Here is a 25724-nt window from a genome sequence, read left to right as displayed (position 1 = left end):
AAAGAAGGTTGGAGACTTGTGCATTTGGGATGCCACAAGCTTGTCTTTTAGTGGATGTCAAGCTTGATTCTTGGGTAGTTAAAGGTAGAAGACAAAATTTGGGGTGTTGTCATAGGATGAAACAATGTGGTTAAGTGGAGATAGAAGCGTTTGGTATGGCTAGCTCAATTGAAGTTAGGCATGGAGTAGATTCATGCAAGTAGGTCAATATTTGGTATGCTAACAACATTGAGTATTTTGTGTTAATAGAAAGAGTGTGGAGGTGTGTAATGGAGTTGATGATAGTCAATGTTTTCTACAAAGGGGCATCTATAGATCCCTTCCACAAGTTATGGTGGTGGTTGTTAGTGTCAAGGACATCACCTATTTTAGAGCGGGGAAGGATGTAAGGGGCTATCATTTCACAAGATGAAACTCTAAGATGATGGACCTGTGCAAAAAAAGCTGGGAGCACACATGTGTGGAGTAGGTGAGGCCCTGTGTTGATGTAAGTATTCATGGGGTTATGCCATGTATTGAGCACACATAGTTGTGGCATGGGATCCTGTCATGGGATGGATATGAGGTATATCCAATGGGTCTATGCTACATGTTGTTCCCACTAGCATGGTTGCAGTGTGGACAAGGTGTAGAGAAGAGAAGAGGTGAAAACTTGAGGTTTTGTATATGATGTTTTAACTAGCATGGTTGTGGTGTAAGAAAGGTGTGGAGCCAAGTTGAGGTGTAATCATGGAGGGTAAATGCTGATGTGCATCAAGGACAGAGTAAAATGAAAAGTAGTCCTTACTCTAGTCTCTGGATGAGATAGAGATGACACATAGTTTAGGAGTGAAGAAGAGTAGCTCTGCCTTATCATGTTATGGTGAGGTTTGATGACAATGAGAGGCTCCCTATCTTAGTGAAGCAGAGTAGTTGAGCCAATATCAGTGATGACTCAAAGGGAGTTGTCTAAGGTTTGAAAGTTGGAGAAGTGAAGTACCTAGTCCTACAGTAGGAGGCAACTAGTTTGTCTGAGTAGGAGAATTGGGGGTTATGGTGAGCTATGTGGGACTTGTTGCAAAGCCAAATATCAACGCTTGGTGGGATCAAAGAGGTATTGCACTAGTTGCACATCTAGGTTACTTGGTGGATTGGATTTTGATTAGGATAAGGTATCTCAAGGGTCATGGTGGTCTAGTATGGCGATCGAGATATGGTGCTCTAAGGGAGTGTTCAAGGCGAGCGGAGTCGTGAGGCAGATCCATGTTAAGTAATTAAAGAGGCAGTTGTATGGCATGGTTGAAATAGGAAAGTCATGGATGATGGCAAGGTGTGATGACTTGAAGTGCATGACTGAAATGGGTGAAGTGATTCATAGGTGAGGCTATAGTGGCATTTTCAAGTTGGAGATGGAGTACAACATCGAAGGGATTGGGTGGATCATGCAATAAGGGTATGATACTCAAGTAGGTATGCATTACAATAGAATTCAAGATGAGTGAAATTGTGTGTGTACATGAAGGGTTGGTCTGAGTATAGTGGATGCATGAGTAATGAGGTGTTCATCAACGAGGGCATGTAGACATAGACCTAGTGTTGAGGCAATTAGGGCTTAGTGTTTGGATTCAATGTTTGGCTAAGGCAGTCAATAGTTCCATGTAATGTTATTTTTCCCCTACCTTGTGAATGGTGGACAATTGTAGAAATCATATGGTATGGGAAAAGAGGAGGTTTTGTATGGTGAAGGGTTGAAGGTGTACAATGGATGTAGATAATGTAGTTGTATGTTTCGAGAAGGTAGTTGTATAGTGCTAGAATGGTGATCGTACGATAGATAAGAGTTGTTTGTGTGATGAGTGTAGTAAGTTGAAATGTATAATTTGTATGTTTGAGTGAGTTCACCAATGGCAGAATATATGTGATGAAATTTGATGATGCCAACACATAGTGAATTATATATGATATATTGAACATAGACAACTTGGTACACAAGAGAGAGAGAGAGAGATCAAGAAATAAATGCAATTAATCTTTGAATAGTAATTATATTTGCAAACCAAGATGGTGTACAAAATTTTCAGATCTGAGGAAGTAATATATAGATGGAATAGTGTGGGGGTTGAATACCACCAAAACTTGAATAGCCAAGTAGGGAAGATCTTTCACTTCCGAAATGGTGAACAATAGAGAATCCCACCTAGAATACACAATATAAGAAAATGTAATCCAAATCGCATACCAACTACTACCTACATGTTGTACTTAAATACCGTTTGGAGGAACTTCGTGAGAGTTTACAAAGATAGCCAACAACCACACCTACATAAATAATTAAATAAAAATGTGTCTGAGATATACTAAATCGATCATCCCATAAACAATGGTTTGATTAATTAATTATTTTATGACGAGAACATTACAATCCTCCCATCCTAAAATTTTCTCATTCTCAAGTTGATGCAATGTCGAATGTTACAAGATGTGTTCACCTTCCCAAGTCACATCATCCAGCGATAAGTATTTCCAATGTACCAAGTATTCCCTTAGGGTATGATACCACAAAGTCTTTTCTTGTACATCAATGATATCGGTTGGTTCTAACATGAGCTTCCCTTCTTCATTGACTGGTGGGAGATATGTGGTTACTGGGATGTTTTGTTCTACAAATTTCTTCAAGCAAGAAACATGAAAGACATTAAGGATGTGGCTTCCTTCTGGAAGTTCCAGTTCATAGGCAACTTCATTGATGCGGTGAGCTACATGATAAGGACCATAAAACGTGGCTTCAATTTTTCTTTCCCTTTTTCCTTCAATGAGGACTTCCTATATGGATAGAGTCTAAGATAGACCAAGTCTCCCACTTCAAAACTTCTCTCAATCTAATGTCTGTTAGTATAGATCTTTTGTTGATTTTACACCCTTTCTAAGTTCCTCTTCAAGAATCTCAGGATGTCTTGCCCTTCTTGAAGCTAGTCCCTCACCCTTGATGCATGACTATCACCTAGTACCACATCGATAAATGAAAGGAGTTCATACCCATATAGTGTTTTAAAGGGTACCATCCCAATGGACATGTGATAAGTGGTATTGTAAAAGTATTCCTCTAGATACATCCATTTGACCCATGCTCATTGTTGTGCCGAAATGTAGTTCCAGAGGTATCCTTCTAGCCACTTGTTCATAATCTTTCTCTATCTATCTCTCTAAGGGTGATAGCTAGTACTTGGAAACAATTTTGTTCCTACCAGCTTAAAAAATTCTATCCAGAAAATACTAAGAAAGTGGCCATCCTTGTTACTAACAATATTTCAGGGTAACCCATGCAGATGAACAATTTCTCTGAAAAATAAGTCAGCTACCTGTGCGGCCTAGAAATCTAAGGAGATGGCAAAGAAGTGTGCATACTTTGTCAGTATATCAACCTTCATAAAGATACAATCCTTCTTGTTTACCTTAGGAAGTTTGGTGATGAAGTCCACAAAGATACTTTCCCACTTCTGTTCTAGTATAGGAAAGGGTTGCAATAACTCGACAGGTAAAGTGTGTTCGGATTTGTTTTGTTGATAGATTGCACATTCTTGTACGTATTGCAATACATCTCCTTTATGTACCTTCCACAAAAAGATCTCCCGAATATGTCTATAGGTTTTGAGAAAATCTAGCTACCTAGCCAAGGGTGAGGTATGTATTACCTTTAGGATCTTTTGCTTTAATTTGGCTTGAGGCACCAAGTATATCCGATCATTATAGTAAATGATGTCATCCACCACCTTTTATTGGTCTATCTAAGTGCCATCATCCATTATCTTACATGTAAATGTGTTTTTGGAATATTCCACCAATAAATGTTCTTTCTAGTCAGCTAAAATCGGATATAGTAAACAGATAGTGGGTTTTCTTGATAGGGCATCTACAACCACATTTGTTCTTTCCCTTCACATACTCATTGTCAAAATCAAAAGCCTAAATCTTATTTACCCATTTTTGTTGCCTCTTGTTCAGATCCTGTTGCTCCAAAAAATATCTCAAACTATTATCATCAATATGAATGACAAACTTGCCACCTACTAGATATTGTTGGAACTTGGTCAGTGCATGCATGATGGCTAAAATCTCTTTGTCATAAATGGAATATAGATGCTCCATTTGTGTAAGATTTTGACTCTCATAGTCTATAGGGTGTCCATCTTGCATTAATACTATGACAATGCCCTCTTTGGATGCTTCACACTCTAGAATGAACAGTTGAGTGAAATTGGGTAAGGCAAGAATTAGGAAAGTGCTCATTACTTCTCTTAACTTATCCAAAGTGTGTTGCACTCTTTCATTCCACTGGAAGGAACCTTTCTTGTTAGATATGTTAAAGGTGCGTTGAGATGAGAGAAACCATTTAGAAACCTTTGATAATAACTACACAATCCCAAGAACCCTCACAACTTAGAGACTAATTTTGGTGGGGGGAAATCCAAGATAGCTTGAATCTTCTCTTGGTGGACCTACACTCCATATTTATTGACAATGTGCCCTAGGTATAATATTTCTGTCATTCTAAATTCACACTTGGATTTCTTGGCAAGCAAGGACTAAGCCTTCATGATCCCTAGGACTTCATTCAAGTGTCTTAGGTGTTCTTCCCAAGTTTTTCTATAAATAAGGATATCATCAAAGAATACCAACAAGTACTTATGTAATTGTTTGTTGAAGATGTGATTCATGCAAGACTGAAAAGTAGTTGGTGCATTTGTTAATCCGAACAACATGACTAGGAATTCATAATATTCACAATGATAATGGAAAACCATCTTCTCTATGTCTTCTTCCCACATGTGAATCTAATGGTATCCGAAATGAAGATCTATTTTAGAAAAATAAACCGTACCATGCAAATCATCCAACTATTCATTGATCCTAGGAATAGGGTATCTATTTTTTATTATCTTCTTATTCAACACACGGTAGTCCACCCACATGTTCATCGCCCCATCCTTATTTTTTATCAATTACCACTGATGATGCAAAAGGGCTATAGCTAGATAGATCCATCCTTTCTCGAACAACTCCTGAATCACCTTCTTGATCTCATCTTTGAATTTTTTGGGGTGACAATATGGCGTGGTGATAATTGGTTTGGCACCAGCATCCAACTCGATGGTATGCTCAAACCCACAATGGGGAGGTATGCCAAGAGGAATGTCTATAAATTTTTTTATCATGGGTGCTCAAGATATGTGAAGATAATCATCCCAGTGGGGTGTCTGTTATCCTTTTATAGGTTCTACCGAAATGAAACAATGTGCAACCCTTGCAATGTCATCATGCCAAAAAATGGTCTCCATCCATTGTGCCCAGACTTCCTTTGGCCCCTCATTGGCCATCCCATAGAGAACAACCTTCTTCCATTGACAAAAAAAGTAAAGTCCATCCACTTGAAACTCTTTGTATTAATCTAGCATCTCCATCCACTATATGTCCAGAATAACCTTCATATCATCTAGGTCCACTATAAAGAAATGCTTTGTCATAGTAAGGTTAGCCATGATGATACATAGTTGAGGAACAAGGTGCGTACATGGAAAAAGTGTTCCTTCAGCGACCTTCACCTAGAATCTTGGGTGTGTCTCAATAGGTAGACCTCTTCTTTTCACCAAAGATGAGTTTATGAAGTTTAGAGTGGCTCCACTATTGAGCATCACAATGACTCTCTGTCCTTGAAGGGTTCTCCATACATGAAATACCATACATCTTAGGCTCCCAGCTAGGGTGATGGTTCACCCACGTCATACCAATGTAGTGATCCTTTCTGTATGGTTCAAATTAACCATTTTGGAGTTCTTGTGGGGGTGATCATCTTTTGTGGGTAGATTCTCCTTATCATCCTCATCATTGGATACAACTTTGGTGTAGTGTATTTTCCCTTTACAGAGGCATTTGTGCCTAGATTCCCACGGTTCCTTGCAATTGAAATATGATTTCTTCCTTTAGAGTTCTTGTTTGGTAGCTTTTTCCAACAAAGGCTTCTTCAATAGAGGTTTGTTGTCTTTGTCCCTTGGGAATACTGGTGGTTTGGAGTGTGAGTAACCTTGAGAGGATTATGTCGATGATGATGCCATGATTCACGCCTTTTTATGTCCTCTGAAAGGGTGGAAAGATTGAAACCTTTTACCTAACCTCGTAGTGGTTCTATCAATCCATCCATGAAGAGCATGCTATCTATCTCCTTTCAAAAATGTCTGACCAAATTAGAGAGTTTATGAAATTCTATGATGTACTAGTGGAGCAATCCTATTTACCTCAATTGTGCCAACTCTTTAAAATTAAGTTTTGGATCTTTACCATAAAACTAATCTATCAATCTTTTAGTGAATTCAACATAACTATTTACTTGGTCATGCCCCAACGTAATAGTTCCATGATGCCACCATTCATGAGCCACTCCCTCCAAGTGGAGTGCTACAAATTTAATTGCTTCTTCTTTTGGCACTGGATTAAGTTGGAAGTATCAACCTTCATTACCAATACTTGGAAAGATATGGATTTGAATATGTCAAATGGTGATAGATTTACTTTACTCAACTTTCTTTTGAAATTTTTGTTAATATATCCTTGGTTTCTACCTCCAGAATAATACATTCTCAATTCTACGTAGTCTTTGTAGGATATATCCTCTTCCAAGTTTGCATTCTTCTAGTCTTCTTACATCTATTTTTGAATTTCATCAAAGGTTGGTTTCCTTCCTCTGTGTGGTACATCCATCCGTGTAGGAAAATTCAACATGGAAGGTTGAGAGCATGCTAGATGAGGATTCACCTTTCCTGAAATTGAGTCAAAACTGACCATTTTGTTCCCCAGATATCTTATTGTCTACCAATTTCTATAGAGTTTCTTCCATACGTCACCAAGTGTTGTTGATTTGTGCCTAATTCCTTAAAAGATCCCTCAATATCACCATAACTTCTACAAGAGTGGGTTCTTGTTTTGCCATTCTATCAACTGACTAGGATCTCCTTCTCTTTCGGCTATAAAATTTCATTCATTGTCCACAAGCTGGCAGGATCTTTGGCTCTAATACCACTGTAATGTTCCAAAGGTGAACTCGGCCTGAAGGAGATCTCAACTTGAATGCAATATTGCCCCAAAGGGGATCTCTATCTGGAGGCAATCTCATCACAAAGGATATCTCTATTCGGAGGCAATCACTTTTCGAAGGGAATCTCAACCCAAAAGCAAAATTGATTCGAAGGGGATTTCAACCTGAAGGCAATTACTCTAATACCATTGTAATGTCCTGAAGGTGATCTCGGCCTAAAGGCAATCTCAGCCCGAAGGGGATCTCAACCCAAAGGCAATGACTTTCCGAAGGGGATCTCGACCCAAAGGCAATCTCAACTCGAAGGGAATCTCTATCTAGAGGCAATCCTAATCATAAGGCAATCTTGGGCTAATGGAGATCTTGACCTGAATGCAATCAATCTAATACAACTGTAATGTTCCCATTCCCCTATGTTGTGCTAGAGGATGTAGTTGTACGGTTTGCAAAGGTAGTCATGTATGGTTTGCAAAGGTAGTCATACAATGCTGGAATGGTGACCGTACAGTAGATAGGAGTTGTCTATATGGTGAGTGTAGCAAGTAGAAATGTACGATTTGTATGGCTAAGTGAGTTCACCAATGACAAAAGATATGTGATACAATTCGGTGATGCCAACATGTAGTGAATTATATATGATACATTAAATAAAGACAACTTGGCACATGAGAGAGAGAGAGAGAGAGAGAGAGAGAGAGAGAGAGAGAGAGAGAGAGAGAGAGAGAGAGAGAGAGAGATCACAAATATATGCACTTTAATCTCTAAATAGTAATTATATTTGCAAACCAAGATGGTGCGTATATTTTCCAGATCTAAACAAGTAATACAAAGACGAAATAGGGTGAGCATTGAATCCCACCGAAACTGGAATAACCAAGTAAGGAAGATCTTTCAATTCTGAAATGGCAAATAATAGAGAATGCCAATTGAAATTTGCAGTATAAGAAAATATAATCCAAATCACATACCAACTATGAACTACATGTCGTGCATAAATACCCTTTAGAGGAACTTCCCAAGGCTTTACAAAGATAACCGACAACTACACCTATAGAAATTATTAAATAAAAATGGGTTTGAGATATACTAAATCAATCAGCCCATAAACAGTGGTTTGATTAATTATTTATTTTATGATGGGAACAATATATTCCATGGGGAACAGGGTTGGGCTTCAAGTTCATGAAAGGCTGGGGGAGACCAACAAGAGATGGTATGTCGTGGAGATAAGGGTGTGCTAGAGTAGCGTGCAAGGTTGGACTTGAGGACTCAAGGATGTTTAGAGGTGCTAGAGTGGTGTCGGGTATGCATAGACAATATGCATAGTAAGCAAGGGAGGACTCAGTGGTCTAAGTCACTTAAGGTGGATGCAATAGTGTAGTGGTGCAGTGATGCAATGTATTGCTTAGGTAGAATGCATACTTGAGAAAAGGGAGTTTTGGTAGTTATGGGCATCCATGGAGTGGTACAATGATAATGAAGGGTGGTCAGGAGACTTAGGGAGTTTAGATCACATATGGCCGGTGTTGGATTAAGGTTGTCTTATGGGGGACGTAGAGGAGAAGACATAAAAGCGCTTAAGTAAGGGTTTCACCTTGGGTTGAACATGAGTAAAGCTTGGAGCTTGAGGATGCTTGTGTGGTACAACATAGGTTATAGAACCATTGTGGTTTGGCATGCACTTTTATTCCATAGGGGTGTATGTTTAGGTAGTCAAGTATGTGGGTGCTTGATGAAGATTGGGGGTAAGGCGTACTTGGGGTGAGTGAAAATAATTGGACCAAAAGACAAGTCATAAATAGTGATCACCAATGTTGCGCTTGGTAGGATATTCTAAGGGAGAAGGCTCATGCTGGGTGAAATCTAAATCCAACCTCATGACAATATTTATCATAATAGGAAAAAAAAAAAAACCAAAACTCTTAAACTTTGCATTGTTCCAAGCTTTGCAATTATATGTGATGTTTAATAACTTTGATCTAGACTACACTCTAAACTTCCCTTCATCACATCATTGAAATCTTAACTATAATTGAAATCCACACTTATATGGACTTCCATACCAAAATAAGTGAATAGCATAGAAACAAACAATGCAACTTTGAATATCTAATACATATCCAACAATCAACTTTAACGAAGATATAGATGGATGTGAAGGTTCAACTTATTTATCATTATAGGAAAGAAACAAAACATACACAATACAAATACTTAAACTTTGTATTTCTCTCAAAATCATGATTATATGTGATGTTTGATATCTTTGACCTAACTTCCCTTCAACACATTATCAATATCTTAACTATATTACAAGCCATACTCATATGGACTTCTATAATTGTGAATCATAAAAAAACCAAGACAATCTAGAATATCTATTCCATGCTAACAAATAGTTATAGAGAAGAAACAAATAGATGTGAAGGTTTGACATATTTATCATTATAGAAAAAATAATAAAAAAATACACAAAAAATAAAAACCAAAAACGTGTAGAAAAAAGTGGGTGCACACATGTGTGGAGTAGGTGAGGCCTTATGTTGATCTAAGGAGTATTCATGCACTATGTCATGTGTTGGGTACACATAATTGTGGCATAGAATCCCATCATGGGATGGATCTAAGGTATATCCAATGGGAAGGTGTTATGTGTTGTTCCCACTAGCATGATTGTAGTGTAGGCAAGGTGTGGAGCCGAGATGAGGTGCAAACTTAGGGTTGTGCTGAGTGATGTTCTCACTAGAATGGTTGTGATGTAAGTGAGGTGTGGAGCCATGTTGAGGTGTAACCAAGAAGGGTAAGTGCCAGTGTACATCAAGGGTGACTTAGGTGCTCAACCTCTCTCAAGAGGGACAAAGCAGAGTAGTCATTCCTTCTAGTCTCTAGATGAGATAGAGGTAACATATAGTTTTAGGAGTGAACAAGAGTAGCTCCACCTTATCATTTTTTAGTGAGGTTTGGTGACAATGAAAGAGTCCCTATCTTAGTGAAGTGAAGAAGCTAAGCCAATGTCGATGATGACTCAATGGGAGTTGTCTAAGGTCTGAAAGTTGGGGAAGTGGGATACTTAGTCCTACAGTAGGAGGTGAGTGGTTTATCCAAGTAGGAGAATTGGGGCTTATGGTGAGCTATGTGGGGAAGTGTTGTGAAGCAAAATATCTATGCTTGGTGGTATGAAAGGGGTGTTTCAATGGGTACACATCCATGTTACTCTGTGGATTGGACTTGTATTGGGATAGGGTATCTCAAGGGTCGTGGTGGTCCAATATGGCAATTGGGATATGGTGTTCTATAAGAGTGCTCAAGGTGAATCAAGTCATGAGGTAGATTTATGTTATATAACTAAAGAGGCAGTTGTATGGCATGACTCAAAGAGGAAAATCATGAAGTATGACAAGGTGTGATGACTTTTGGTGCATGACTAAAATGGGTGAAGTGATTCATAGGTGAAGCTATGGTGGCTTAGCTGAGTTGGAAATGGAGTACATTGTCCAAGGGATTGGGTGGATCATGGAACAAGGGTATGATACTCAAGTAGGTATACATTGAAAAGGAATCTAAGATGAGTAAGATTGTGTGTGTGCATGAAGGGTTGGTCTGAGTGCAGTGGATGCATGAGTTATGAGATGTTAACCAATGAGGGCATGTAGACATAGACCTAGTGTTGAGGTAGTTAGGGCTTGGTGTTTGGATTTAGTGTTTGGCTAAGGCAGTCAATGATTTCGTAGGGATAGGGTCGGGCTTAAAGGTTTATGGAAAGCTAGGGGAGACCAACAAGAGATGGTGCATCGTGGAGATAGCTGCGTGCTAGAGTAGGATGCAAGGTTGGACTTGAGGAATCAAGGATGTTCTAAGGTGCTAGGGTGGTGCCGAGTATGCATAGGTAGTATGTGTAGTTAGCAAGGGATGACTCAATGGTCTAAGTCACTTAGGGTGGATGCATTGTTCAATGAGGGAGTTGTGGTGATTCTTAGTGCAGTGATGCAATGTATTGATTAGGTAGCGTGCATACTTGAGCAAGGGGAATTGTGATAGTTTTGGGCATTCGGGGAGTGACACAATGATGATGAAGGGTGGTTAGGAGACTCAAGGAGTTGGGATCACATATGGCCAGTGTTGGAGTAAGGTCGTCTTAAGGAGCATGTTGAGGCAAAGATGTAGAAGGGCTTAAGTAAGGGTTTCAGTTTGGGTTAAGCAAGAGTAAAGCTTGGAGCTTGAGGATGCTTGTGTGGTGCAACAAAGTTTGTAGAACCATGGTGGTTTGGCGTGCACTTCTATTCCATAGGGGTGTATGTTTAGGCAGTTAGGTGTGTGGACACTTGATGAAGATTGGGTGTAGGCATGGTTTGGGTGAGTGAAAACAATTGGAACATAAGGGGAGTCGAAAGTAGTAATTGCCACTATCGCACGTGGTTGGAGATTCTAAGGGAGAAGGCTCATCTTGGGAGTGAGCTAAATCCAACCCCACGGCAATATATATCATAATAGGAAAAAAAAACACTTAAACTTTGTATTGTCCCAAGATTTGCAATTATATATGATATTTAATAATTTTGGTCTAGACTACACTCTGAACTTCCGTTCATCACATCATTGACATCTTCAACTGTAATTGAAAGCCATAATTATATGAACTTCCACACTAAAATAAGTGAATAGCATTAAAAAAAATAATGCAACTTCAAATATCTAATCCATATCCAAAAATTACCTTTTCGGGAAGATATAAATGGATGTGAAGGTTCAACATATTTAACATTATAGTAAAGAAACAAAAACACATAATACAAAGACTTCAACTTTTTATTGCTCTCAAAATCACAATTATATGTGATGTTCAATATCTTTGACCTAACTTCCCTTCAACACATCATCAACATCTTCAACTATATTACAAGCCATACTCATATGAACTTCTATAATTAAGTGAATCATAAAACAAATAAGACAATCTAGAATATCTATTCCATGCTTATAAATAATTATAGAGAAGATATAGATAGATGTAAAGCTGGTTCAATATACTTATCATTTAAGGGGGAAAAAAACCCAATTAAACTTTGAATTAGCTCCAAATTTACAATTATATGTAATATTTGATAACTTTGAGCTAGACTATACAACACATTCATAACTTTAAGCATATACATCCATATCTTTAAACATATTAGTTACATCTTCAATTATAATCATATTATTTCAAAACTCCTTACTTTGTCTTTCATATGTCAATACTTTCTCAACTTTACATCATTCACACCTTTTAACTATAATTTCACATCATATTTATATAAACATTCCAAATTGTTGTTATTTCTCTATTTTATTATGTGTGTTTGTGTTAATAAGAGGAGTACCTTCAAGTGGTATCAGAGAAGAAGTTCCCAAGTGTGTAAACATATAATAGAACATGAGGCAATTTGCACCAGGACTATGGTCGTGGGTTTGAGTGTAAAGTGAAAAAAATGCCTCCATGAAGAAACCATGGTGTAAGAGATGGAGGTGTGACATTGTAAGAGGGGATCCAAAGAGGAATGAATATTGCAGCTACAGATGAAAGCAATGATGAATTTGAAGAAGAAGGGCATGTTGAATAGGAAGGAGAATAAGTGGCTAGGGATCCTAACGATGATCAATTTTTCAAAGATATTTCTAGGATTGAAAAAAGACCCAACATTAAAGTCCCCACATTTTTAGGAAATCTTAACCTAGAGGAGCCAATTGACTAGATCAATGATGTAGAAGAATATTTTGAGTATAAATAAATCAAAGATCTTGAGAGGGTCAAGTTTGCAAAGGCCAAACTGAAAGGACATGTGAGAATTTGGTGGAAGGAGATTCAATTGGAGTGAAATAGAAAAGGAAAAAATGAAAGAACAAGATGGGATCAGATGGTGGAGAAATTAAAGCGATAATTCATTCATGTTCATTATGAGCTCGATTTATTGAAGATAATGCAAGGGTTAAAGCAAGTGGGAAGATCTGTTCAGGAGTATACAAAAGAGCTCTATTGAATCCTCATTAGAATAGGTAATGTAGAAGCTAACAAGGATAACATTTCTTGTTATCTTAATGGTTAAGGCCAAGTATTCAAGAGGAGTTGAGTTTGGTTAGAATGACCAGTATTGAAGAGACATACCTGATTGTCTTAAGGGTGGAAGAAAATTTGAAAAAGATGTTTGAAAGAAAGCAAGGTGGAAGAGGTTGTGGAAGATGATCCAACAAACGATCTTATGGAGGTTGAAATGAATATCAGAAAAAAGAGTGATAAGGTTAGTAGCAGTCAGAATCAAAGAGGACGTAATTTCAACTATTCCTATGATCAAAATAGTTGGGATCATAGAGGAAGATGAAGACGTCAGGGACTAGGAAGAGGAGGTTTTCATGGGACATGTTTCCATTACAAAGAAGAATGGACTAAAGCTTATGAGTGTCCTCAACATCAAGAGAGAACCTAAAAAATACTTAAAGACAATGCATAAGTTGTGCATTTAGATAAAGATGCCAAATTATTGCCATCTAAAGATGTTGAAGTCTTGGTTACCATACTATGGTAGAACTTTTGACTGCAGATCTATGATCACAACATAAAACTAAGAAAATGTTATTATTCTAGGGCCTCAAGAAGACATTGACCAGGTCATCATATTCCCAAATGCATTACAACAAATTCATTGTGTTCTCGAGAGCCCATGATAACTTTGACCCAATTTCTTCATAAATGGTTCAATGATTTTTTTTTGGTTCTATGGTCACAATTTTGCTAACCTTCTCATGTAAACAAAAAATCTTTTTTGTTTTGTTTTGTTTTGGGTGGACGAGGGCTTTCCTTAGTCAAGCCCTAGATTGAGGAATCAACCTTAAAATTGAAATGTAAATGTGTAAATGAAAGTAAGACAAATGTAAATATTCATCTTGCACATGGAAACCCTTGTCAATAAGGATTTGCAATGTTTGTATGTTGATGATGTTGAACTTTTAATAAAGGATGTATAAAATCTCTACAAAAACAATTAATCTACCAAAACCATATCATAGCACCATGAATGTAAATGTGCATCAATGATGAAGATGATGAATGCCTCAATGTAGATCTCCTCCCTTAATGGCCAAAAAAATGTTATATCTTGAAGAGGAAATGCTGACAAAGGATCCTCGAATCTTATAAACACTTTGAATGCTTGAATAAAATTTGCTTGTTTGAATGCTTGGATGTTTGAGATTGCCTTGTGATTACTTGATTGATACTTAATGATAATGATTGATGTCAAAATGAGGTGCCTACGCTTCTTTTTATACTAATTTTTGGGTGTGAAAATAAAGTACACTAATGGGGTCACTTGACTACTAAATTTAAAACCCCGAGACAAAATTGGGTTCAATACCCAAAATCCCTGGAGAACAGATCGACGTGTTCCTAATACATCTAGATTCGGTTGATGTGTTCATGGAATAGGTCAACCTAGTAGATGTGTTCCTAGAACAGGTTGACTTGGTTAACTCATTCTAGGGTTGGCCTACAAGGAGATAACCCTAAGACCTCAAATATTGCATTGGTGAAACTAGAAAATGTGGGACAAAACATGAGAAAGAGGTGATTGAGCACAAATCCATCCACGGTCAATAAGGTCACTAATGTACAGGAGCTAAAAGGTCTTAAATAATGAGTGTGTCTATTTTAAGAAGATACAAGATAATATTTTGATAATCAGTAAGACATTAGAGGAGCACATAATGCATATTTGTAGGGAGTTTGAGAGGCTAAGGGAAGTTAAATATTTGATTAATCTAAAGAAGTGCAATTTTGTGAAAATGGAGTTAGTGTATCTAGGATTTACAGTTTTAGTAGAAGGTCTTAAAATGAAACCATAGAAGGTAAAGACTTTCCTTGAATGGCCTACTCCAAGGAGTACTAGCGAGGTAAGATATTCTCATTGTTTGGATATGTTTTACAAAAAAATATCAAAAGTTTTAGCAATGTCTATGGATCCTTGACTGAAACAATGAGAGGGGATAGGAAACAATTGAAGGTGGACTATAGGAGAAGGCAAGAATTTTGAAAAGTTATCAAAGATGCCACATTTCATTTCCTGCAAGAAGACTAATGATGTTGTTTATGAGTGGCACGAACCATTGCACCAAAACTCCAAGGTGCTAGTGAAGGATGCCTATCAAGATCATAACATCCCACCATGCTTTGCAGTCTAGACTCTGGTTTGGATGTGTGTCCATATGGTGGGCCCTCCCCTTGGTCGTATGAGCCCCAGACAGACACTGTAATGTTGGTGTCGCCACCCGATCTAAGACTTGAACCTAGGTGGAGGCTCTGATACCACATGGTACAAACCATTGCACCAAAACCCCAAGGTGCTATTGAAGGCCACCTACTAGGATCATAACAATGAGGTAAAAAGAATTTAGAGAAGTGGTGAGACTACATGGTCTACTGAAGAGCATAGTTTTAGACTGAGACACCAAGTTTTTTAGGTACTTTTGGCAAACATTATGGAAGATATTAAAGACATATTTGAAGTTTATCTCATCACATCATCCACAAATTGATGGATAGACAAAAGTGGTGAATAAGAGCTTGGAAAATTTGTTGCAATGCAAGGTTGGAGATAAACCAAAGGGATGGGATTTACTTTTACCACAAGGAAAAATTCATATACAATAATTTTGTTAATAGGAGCATTGAGATTGCCATTCCAAATAGTATATGGAAGTAGTCCCATAAATGATTTTGAATTAAGATAGTTGACTAAAGGGGAGACAAGTAGTGTAGTTACTAAAGATTTTGCAAAACACTTACGAACTTGCATGAAGAAGAGAGCAACCACATTACTAAAATGAATACACAATACAAGGCTAAGGAAGATGAAAAATGAGGCATAATGATTTTCAGATTGGAGATAAAGTCGTGGTTCATTTGAGAATGGAGAGATTTCTAGAGGGAATGTATACTAAGTTAAAGATGAAGAAGCTTGGACCATGCAAGATATTGAAGAAGCATGATTCATGAAATACCCATGAAATAGAGTTTTCCAATGAGATGGATATTACACCAATGTTTAACATAAATTTGATAGAGTATCAGGAAGGAGGTGTTGAAGATGAGAAGCAAAATGGAGTATTCCAACAACTACTTCAACTACAAAGATCGAAGGAATTATAAACACTTGTGTTGGCAAAAACTCAAGGAAATAAGACATGAAGAATATTTGGTCAAATAGAAAGGATGATGTGTTGAAGACTCATCAAGGCTAACAAGGGAGGAGGTTAATTGTCTTGGTTTTCCTTTGAACACCTGAGTGTGATGGGTCATGTCTCAAATTACCTTAGGTGTCTGATGTAGGAGCATCTTGGGTGTAAGGGTAATCTCACATCACCTTAAAATATTTCTAATTTATTTTTCAATAAGTGTTATCTCAGCGCAAAGTTACTATTAACAGAGGCTTACTATTTTTAGTAAGTTGGCCATTTGAGCTCATAATATTCTAATTTCATCCTTACAGGTTTATTTTTAGATATATCAATTTTTTAGTAAAGTTTTATAATATCAAGTCTATTTGTTAAGTTATTAAAAAAATTTAGTATTGGTAACTTAGGGTATAAAAACTTTGAACTCATTTTTGAAGGCTTTAGAGGCTCCAAAAAGGGGGGAAAACCTCAGCTGACTAGAGTTTACATAAATAAAGTGTTGTAGATCAAGTTGTAACATTTCTGAATGGGGTCATAATAGTCAATTGGAGCAACTGGTGACTAGTTATGATCTTCAGATGTCACATCACCTAAAATGGGCAAAAATGAATTTTATTCAAAATTTATTTTGAGTTCTGAAATTTGTTGGGGCCTCCTCTAATGTAATGAAATATAAAAAAAAAAAGTAATTTAGGGTTGGTTGACCGTCTAGGGTTAAATTTCTAGAATCTTCTTGAGCGGTGTAAATTGCCTATATAAAGAAGGCTCACAAGGTTTTCTATGATAGTTTTGGATATGTAGATGTTAGCTCTGGCTTGTAGAATATTGTAAGGAAAATGCCCATGTAATTGTGCATGTTCTATTTTTGAGAATCGTAATTCTGTTTTATTGGAGATAATAAGAAGCCCAATTTCTATTATTGCAAATTGTTGTTATTTCTCTATTATATTATGTTTTGTGTTAATAAGGGGAGTACCCTTTGTCACAACTTCTAGTCAACACATCATTAACAACTTCAACTCTAATTGCTAGACAAACTTATAGCAACTTCTAAATTTATTTCAAAATCTTTGTGTACTTTTTCATATGCCATTATATCTAGAGATTTTACTGTACCATTCATATCTTCAATTATTGTCATAATATTTCAAGGCTCCATATTTTTTCATTGGTTTGTCAATACATTCTCAACTTCCCTCCAACACATCATTGACATCTTCAACTATAATTACAAGTGATACTTTAGGAACTTCTATAATGAAAGAGGTCCAGACTATATTAAAAAAAGAAGACAACCTTTAATTATAACCCACACACTACAACTAAGCATAGAGAAGATATAGATGGACAAAAAAGTTCAACATATTTATCACAATAGAAAATTTGATTAAAAAAAAATCATTTAAACTTTGCATTGTCCCCAAATTTGCAATTGATGTTTGATAACTTTGACTTGGGCTACATTCTCAACTGAATAACATAGAATCAAACAATAGAACTTCATATGTTTAGTCCATGCCGAAAAAGTAACCATACAGAAGCATAGAAAGATGTAAAAGTAAAACATATTTATCATAACAGGAAAAATAAAAAAAGGTGTGAAAAAACCCTTTGAAACTTTGTGTTGCCCACAAATTTGCAATTATATGCAATGTTTGATTACTTTGACTTGGACTACACTCTCAACTCCCATTCAACATATTATTGGCATCTTGAACTATGACAATCCATATGAACTTCTACAATCAAAAAAGTGAATAACATTGAAACAAACAATACAACTTTGATTATCTAATCCATACCCTACAACCAACTTTAAAAAAAGGTATAGATGGATGCAAAGGTTCAATTTATCATAATAGGAAAAAACAAAAAAAACAAAAAACTCTTAAACTTTGCATTGCCCCAAGATTTGCAATTATACGTGATGTTTAATAACTTTGATCTAGACTACATTCTCAACTTTCCTTCATCACATCATTGACATCTTCAACTATAATTGAAAACCATACTTATATGAAGTTCCACAATAAAATAAGTGAATAGCATAGAAACAAACAATGCAACTTCGAATATCTAATCCATATCCAACAATTAACTTTAGGGAAGATATAGATGGATGTGAAAGTTCAACATATTTATCATTATAGGAAAGAAACAAAATACACACAATACAAAGACTTAAACTTTGTATTGCTCTCAAAATCACAATTATATGTGATGTTTGATATCTCTCACCCAACATCAATATCTTCAACATTGTCATACCTATATGGACTTCTACAATTAAATAATTGAATATCATAAAACAAAAAATACAATCTAAAATATCTATTCCATTCTCACAACTAACTATAAAAAAGATATAGATAGATGTGAAGGTCCAATAAATTTATCATTATAAAAAAAAGAAAAAAAGCACCAACCAAAGAAAACAAAAAACAAAACACCTACTTAAACTTTGTATTAGCTCCAAATTTACAATTATATGATAACTTTGAGCTAGACTATACTACACATTCATTAACTTTAAGCGTATGCATCCATATCTTTAAACATATCAGTTGTTTTTTCAATTAGAATCAGATTAGTTCAAAACTCCTCCTTGATATGTCTTTCTAGGTCAATACTTTCTCAACTTTACATCGACACCTTTTAACTATAATTGCACAACATATTTATACAAACATTTACAATCAAATAAGTGAACACTATACAAACAAACAATAAAATCTCAGCCCACACCCAACAACCATTGTAGAGAAGATAAAGATGGATGTGAAACTTCAACATTTCTAGCCCCCAAATATGCAATTATATGTGATGTTGGATAACTTTGACTTGGGCAATACTAGTTTCCCATTACCTTCGTAGCATGTGACTAAATAGATGGAGACCCATGTGAGCCGTTAGCACCAAATAATGCATCTGTTAATAAAAGAGGTCACCCACTTGCCAAATCTGTAGACAAAATAATTCAAAGATATGCAAAACGAGCATTAAGAAATAGTTGATGACTTGACCGGGTCCAGCCATTTACATTAGAGAGATGTTGGTCATCACCAATAATATTAGGGCTTGGGATTGTAGAAGGAATTGGGTTAGAAAGTGCATGGGAAATGTTATTGAAAGATAAAGAGTGAAGGAACAAAGGGAGGGATTCCTTGCAGATAATCCGGTAGCTTTCCCGGCAAGGGGGGCTCCCGCCGGGCAGCCCGGCGGTCGGTTAGGTGTCACCGTCACCATCCGGCACCCCAACTCATGATGTTCCCTAAAGGGACCAGCTTGTCCCTTTTTGTCTCCCTATTTTTAACCCCCTTTAAACTTAATTTATTTTTCGTCGAAAGTGTCAAACAATACAAAAATCCCCGGTCCAATCCCCACCGTCTAAATAGACGGTCGACACGCACCGTCCGATGGCTTTGGCACAAGAATTATTAGACAACAAATGAATGAAGGCCTTCGGAATTTGCAGCAGCCCGGTTGGTACAGAGTTGTGGTATTCTGTCTGTTAACGGAAACTTTGATTTTTATGAGGTGAGAAAGTAGAGTAGGGGAAACAAAGGAGGAAAAATTTGTGTGTATTTTTGTGCTGGGAGATGGAGGGCCCCTAGTAATAATATTACTGATACAGTTGGTTGGTGGTGATACAGAAGAAGAGACATTAGAAGGCCTAAGTCCAGTGCAACCTTTTCATTTGTTCATATAATTTTTTTTGGCATCAAGGATAGAGTGAAGGGCTGTTTTGTTTGGTGAAGAAGCTTTGCACAAGGGGGATTTGTAAGGTATGAATCATGCCAATGTATTATGAGTTCTTGCACATTGTTGGTTATTTTGGCTGTGTGTTATGATTGTTGGGCTTTTTCTTGCCGCTAATTATCAGGAGAGGATAGTGGTTGGATTCGAAAGTGGGTTGCATTTCTTGGCCTGATTATATATGGCGTTTGAGTTTTTCTGTCTTTTTGTTTGGTTGAAAATGGTATATGTGGCCTTTGCGAGATGCTTGGTAGTAGGAATTTTCCGGTTCTGTAAGCATAATTGCCCACTTTCTGAAATTGGGCACTAATATGTTTGGTTGAATTATGGGCATCCAGTTGGTTTTGATAGAGTTGTATGAATTATTAGGACTTGTTTGATTGTAAGCTTCCATGCCCGGTTTTTATAATTTGAACTTCTGTGGAAGAAGCCATTTAAAGAGCAGGGCCTGAGGTCTGTTAATGGTGCTTTCTTTTCTACGGTCTGCGTGTTGTTTGTAGGAGGAACAAAAGCGGAGTTGTTTTGGTAATTTTTTTCTTTTTGTGTTATGGGATAATTATTATTATTTTTTTCTAACAATGGTTGTTATTTTCTTGTTGGTTTGACAAGGAGGATTTGAGGATAAAAGGCCATACAGCAACAGTACCAAAGAGATTCTCATTCTCACGCCTATATTGATCAGATTGGTGTCTGCTTGGTTGCCAATATTCTGATCTTGTAAAGAGATAAGAGATAAAAAGAGGGGCGTTGAGAACATTTTCATGTCTTCCAGTGTTTGTGTCCATGTAGAGGAGGGCCTAGGTAAGGTCTCTCCATCAGCTTCAACTACTGAATCAGATACAAATAGTCAAGATAGCTGCTCTGGGGGACTGAAGGAGCACGATTATATTGGATTATCAGAGGTTTCATCGTCGATGGAGAGTTCTGTGGTGTCTTGCCAAGATGGGGAAGAGAACAATCTGAACCTTAAGGAAACCGAGTTAAGGCTGGGTCTTCCCGGTTCCCTTTCACCTCCGAGGGACTCTTCCACCGAGCTTTCTCTTTTAGGGCCTCTGCAAATAAGGACTGAAGTTGTGGAGGAGAAGAAACTGTTTCCCATCGAGAAGCAGCAGCATTCTACAAAGGAAGGTAACCAAGAAGAGAAGAATGGGCAGGACAAGTATGGAGCAACAAGGAACATGATGAGTCCTACAACTAAAACTATTGTTTCTGGTGCTAAGAGAGGGTTTTCAGAAGCAATGGAGCCTAGGAGCTGTTTCTCTGATGCTAGAAACAATGGCGGGTTCGCAGTGGAGGGAAAGTGGATGTTCCCCTCAGCGATTGGAGGAGGAGTTGTGCCTGGATCTGAGGTTGAACTACCAAAGGCAAATCCACAAGGAAAGTTTTTGCCACAAATGGTTTCTACTCCTGGAACTCCTAAAGGCCCCGCATCATGGCATACAGGGGGCCTGGATCACTCAGGGAGCCCATTCGTATCTTCCAGGCCTCCTCCTGCCGGAGCTAACATCAATGGAAAATCTGTTAAGGATGGAGCTGCTTCAATTGGCGTTAAAGATACAGCACAGCCAAAGATGTCGCAAGATAGGCCTCGTTCTGAACCTCAACATGGATCGAATAAGAATCAGATGTCTTCTGCGAATGACCCAGGAATGGCTCCTGCTGCCAAGTAAGTAATATGTTAATGACCACTGCGGACTAATTTGAACCACAATTGGCTAAATACGGTTAAATAAATGTATGGGATATAATCACGCTTTTTCATAAATTCAGAGCTTTGGTATGTAGCTTAGTTCTGGCGTTGTTATTGCATTTTAGGCTTCCGAATAGCCAAAAGCCTAGAATGATTATCAATTCCCTTGCTTATCTAGCAATTTGCTGTCTAAACTAAAGACCAACATACCCGGTAGTCAGTTTCAATTTCTTTCCATCAAAATTTGGTGTTGCTTTGAGGGCCGTGGAACCAATTTTAGGGGACTTTATTTGATTTTTTCGTGAGCTTTTGTAAGAACTGGGATTGCTTTTATTTGGCAGGGCTCAAGTGGTAGGTTGGCCGCCAATTCGATCTTTCAGAAAGAATACTCTGGCTGCTAATCCGAAGACCACTGATGAAAGTGAAGGCAAGGCTGGATCAAGTGTTTTGTATGTTAAGGTCAGCATGGATGGGGCTCCTTATCTGAGGAAGGTAGATTTGAAATTGTACAGCTGCTACCTTGAATTGTCCACTGCATTGGAGAAGATGTTCAGTTGCTTTACTATTGGTGGGTTCCTTATCATACTGATTTTAAATTTTGCATTCCGCTGTAGATACGCGAGCTTTAGGGTCTTAATAATTATGGTCTATATTATGATTTTCAGGTCAGTGTGGATCTCATGGAGTACCAGGTAGGGATGGTTTAAGTGAGAGCAAGTTGATGGATCTTCTTCACGGTTCAGAATATGTGCTTACGTACGAGGACAAGGATGGAGATTGGATGCTCTGCGGAGATGTCCCATGGGAGTAAGTATAATCGGAGTTTTTCATAAACTGTTTATTTCTCCAAAGCTAATTTTTTCCCATATTAACCATCATCAACAATCTCAGTGAAATAGTGATAACCCCGTTGTGCCAAGCACATAAAATTCAGGGTGAGAGATCCTCCACTCACTCCCATGTTACAAAATCATGTCTTATCTTAGAGAGGGACCAAAGATTCATTCTTTCTGTGTATTGGTTAAAAATTTGTATTTTTCCATCTCTGTGGTTCAAGAGTCATGGATAGATTATATATCATTTTTTCTGACTTGGCCATTACTGCAGGATGTTCATTGATTCTTGCAAAAGGCTACGCATCATGAAGGGATCGGAAGCGATTGGCCTAGGTACTAGAATTATCCTTGTATTGCCAGTAGCAAGACTAATATTTGCTTATTCCGTTCTGAATCTTTAGCTGTTTAATATTCATGAAGTTTATTTATCACTGGAAACTTTAGGCTTAAAATTTACTATGAATTTTGCATGCAGCTCCCAGGGCCATGGAGAAATGCAAAAACAGGAACTAGATCTTGTGCATGACCTGCTATCTGGTTGTTGTGGGGGATGACTTGGGTTGAGATAGGAGATTGCTGTTGATATAGGGAATATATTATGCATATCTTTGAATTTGAGACTTAAATATATATTGGGCAATAAGGTTTGCCCACCCAAACAGTCACTGTCAGCTAGAGTGGCTTGGGAAGCTGTACCATTGAAAGCTACCTTTTGTGAAAAAGAACAGAAGACATGGATATTGTGACATGGAGTGCACAGATCAAGAAGCAGGTCATGTTTAGTTCGAACTGAAACTATCAGGGAGGTTATAAAATTTAGGGCAGTGTGTCTATTTTCTTGTTTAGGTAGGAGATGAAATGCTTTGTTTGATAAGACAATTCTGTAGGCAGATTCCGCATCTGCACATCTCCAGAGAATCATTCTAGTTCTTTCAAGGAGAGGAATGGTTTCATTTAAATGGAGATCATGGGGATTCCAGTTTACCATTGAAAGGGGCTATTTCTGTTTTGATATCTGGAGTAGGGTTGAAGTGTATCATCCTTTTGAACATATTATGAGAGATGTAGCAACTCTCAAAATGCTCTTTGCAGTTCTAAAGTTGACTGCTTTATTATTATATGGTTTGTTGAGATGAATTTTATGTTCATCCACTGAACGGCATCAGTCACGTTTTGTGGAACTTACTGCTACATTGCCTTCTAGGCCTGGCTGAACCTTAAAGACCTACTAGGTTTATTTGACTGGGCTATCAGTTTGATAGAACTCTATATGTATCTGTATGCAGTGTGTCTTTAAATGTGTGGTATTGCTTGTAAAGTTTGTGATGGATTTATGTAGTATCAGCATAACTGATGCCAATCTTCTGAAAGGGCTCATGCTAGTGGTAATTTAGAGTACTACTTTTCCCTTAAAATTATCTTTCATGAATATACTGATTTGCAAGAATGATGTAGCTAGCAAGTGTACAGGGGGGTGGTAGGATGTAGGCTTGAGAGCTTTGTGTAAAGCATCTGATTTGTCATTCATTGCTCTGCTTGGTTTAGAAGACAGTTCTGTATTTGATTAGTTCATGCCATGTAGCATGATTACTGGCTTCTAGTGTTGCTTACAAATAGAATAGGATATTATTACAATAAATTTCAGTCTCAATGAAAGTGCCTTGAAAGTGTATTTGAGTTTCCTGTTATGGAGAATTGCAAGGTTCGAATCTGAATCAGATTTTTAGGTATAAATCATAATAATATCTGGGTTTTTTTAGCTATATACATCTTTTTAATTCAAAACTGTTAACATGTTTCAAAGTATCTCCTGTAACTGGCTGATTCAGTGACTGGAGGGCCTGAGATCTGTATTTTTGTAACAATGAGGAGCTAAACATGATTTTAATTTATAACAATGATGATCATCCCAATGATTTAAGTATCTATCTCATACTCTTTTTTGCACTAGAACCTTTTTGATGTTTTTTCCGCTTCTATCTTTTTTAAGGTTTCCCTCTTATGGCTGGTGACAAAAGGTTTTTAGATCAGCATGGCGGCTTAGCCGATTCTTATTTATGGTTTTGCTGGCCTTTCTGGATTGAAGGAAATTAAAACTGATAAAAAGTACAGGTTGGTGCTATTTTATTGAATGTTGATGAATCAGTTGTCTGATAGTAAATAGTAAAAGCTATTCCTTTAACCCGATGTTTTTGGTGGTTGATGTTTGCTGCCACATGCTCTTGGGAATGGGAAAATATTTATGTCACGAGTTACTTCTTTTTATGATTGAAGGACCTGATGACTTATCCTTTTGAACATATTGACATTAAAAGTTTTAAGCTTGTTTACTCTTGGATGTGTTGGTGTTGTCACATATGGATTAGATTTGCTAAGTGGCTGCATGCTTTCAAGGCAATGTGGGCCTATATCTTTTTCCGTACCTGGATTTCATGTGCATCCCTTTAGTTTTTGAAATAGTAGAATGAACTATTAAAATTTCTTAATATGTTAGTCCTTTCTACCAAGATTATAATTTGTTTTTTTTTTTTTCTCTCGTAGCCTATGCAATGAACGGTGTATAAATGACTTCTTATAAACATTTTAACAATAAATGGATAAACCTTACAAACAATGTCGTGCACTAATTGGTCACAAGTTATATTTAAACTAACTTCGAAGTAGGGGGTATGTATGCCATTTTTTAATCAACCATTGAATGGGGTGGTCCTCTCAATAATGCCATTTGTTGGATGAAGAACACCAGACTGTCAAATAACAGCAATGCAGATCTGGCCCCCATGTGATGCATTAAATAACCTGAAACTCAAGGGGAGACATCGAAGTTTCCTTCCTCCCGCTTTCTACAATTCTGTCTGTGGTTGGTTCTTATTTTATTTAGCCTCAACCCTCTCCAGCTATTATTTTATTTTACCTTGATCCTCTCTGCTATGTGATGGTTACAGGACATGTTCAACCAGCCGGTGTTTACCAATGTGCATTACTTATCTTAGTCCCCCACACCCAAAAATATAAAAAATTATTACAAATTTTGGATAACATGGATATATATATATATATTTTGAAATAGCTGATATTTTTCAATAATCACAGACCTGTTGGTGACATGGGTGATATGAACCACCCTCAACGCTTGGCACATCATGGAGCATTTTGGATGTGACACACCATG

The 25724-nt window shown here is 37.3% G+C and overlaps 1 protein-coding gene across 2 annotated transcripts; it reads left to right on the top strand.

Annotated features, from left to right (window-relative positions):
* Positions 1–19969: 19969 nt before the first annotated feature.
* LOC149551627 (auxin-responsive protein IAA9-like) lies at positions 19970–23870 on the top strand. 2 transcript variants are annotated; one of them, XM_089787126.1, is made up of 6 exons: positions 19970–20055; positions 20636–21692; positions 22058–22284; positions 22382–22523; positions 22824–22885; positions 23028–23870. In XM_089787126.1, exons 2-6 carry the CDS (start codon positions 20788–20790, stop codon positions 23063–23065), a joined length of 1374 nt encoding a protein of 457 aa, XP_089643252.1. In that variant the 5' UTR covers positions 19970–20055; positions 20636–20787; the 3' UTR covers positions 23066–23870. The 2 variants fall into 2 exon arrangements, with proteins under 2 accessions (XP_089643252.1, XP_089643253.1); XM_089787127.1 differs by lacking the exon at positions 19970–20055 and adding an exon at positions 20171–20551.
* Positions 23871–25724: the final 1854 nt, after the last annotated feature.

The sequence above is a fragment of the Cupressus sempervirens genome, chromosome 6 (genome assembly GCF_028749045.1).
Source record: "Cupressus sempervirens isolate cs-2001-9-10 chromosome 6, ASM2874904v1, whole genome shotgun sequence".
NCBI lineage: Eukaryota > Viridiplantae > Streptophyta > Pinopsida > Cupressales > Cupressaceae > Cupressus > Cupressus sempervirens.
The sequence above is the reverse complement of the archived record's forward strand: the minus strand, read 5'-3'. Positions and strand labels throughout refer to the sequence as shown.

Coding starts and splice junctions, on each gene's coding strand:
- LOC149551627 (XM_089787126.1), top strand. CDS start 20,788: ATGTCTTCCAGTGTTTGTGTCCATGTAGAGGAGGGCCTAGGTAAGGTC. Junction 22,285..22,381: donor GTTCAGTTGCTTTACTATTG/GTGGGTTCCTTA, acceptor TATGATTTTCAG/GTCAGTGTGGATCTCATGGA. Junction 22,524..22,823: donor TGCGGAGATGTCCCATGGGA/GTAAGTATAATC, acceptor CCATTACTGCAG/GATGTTCATTGATTCTTGCA.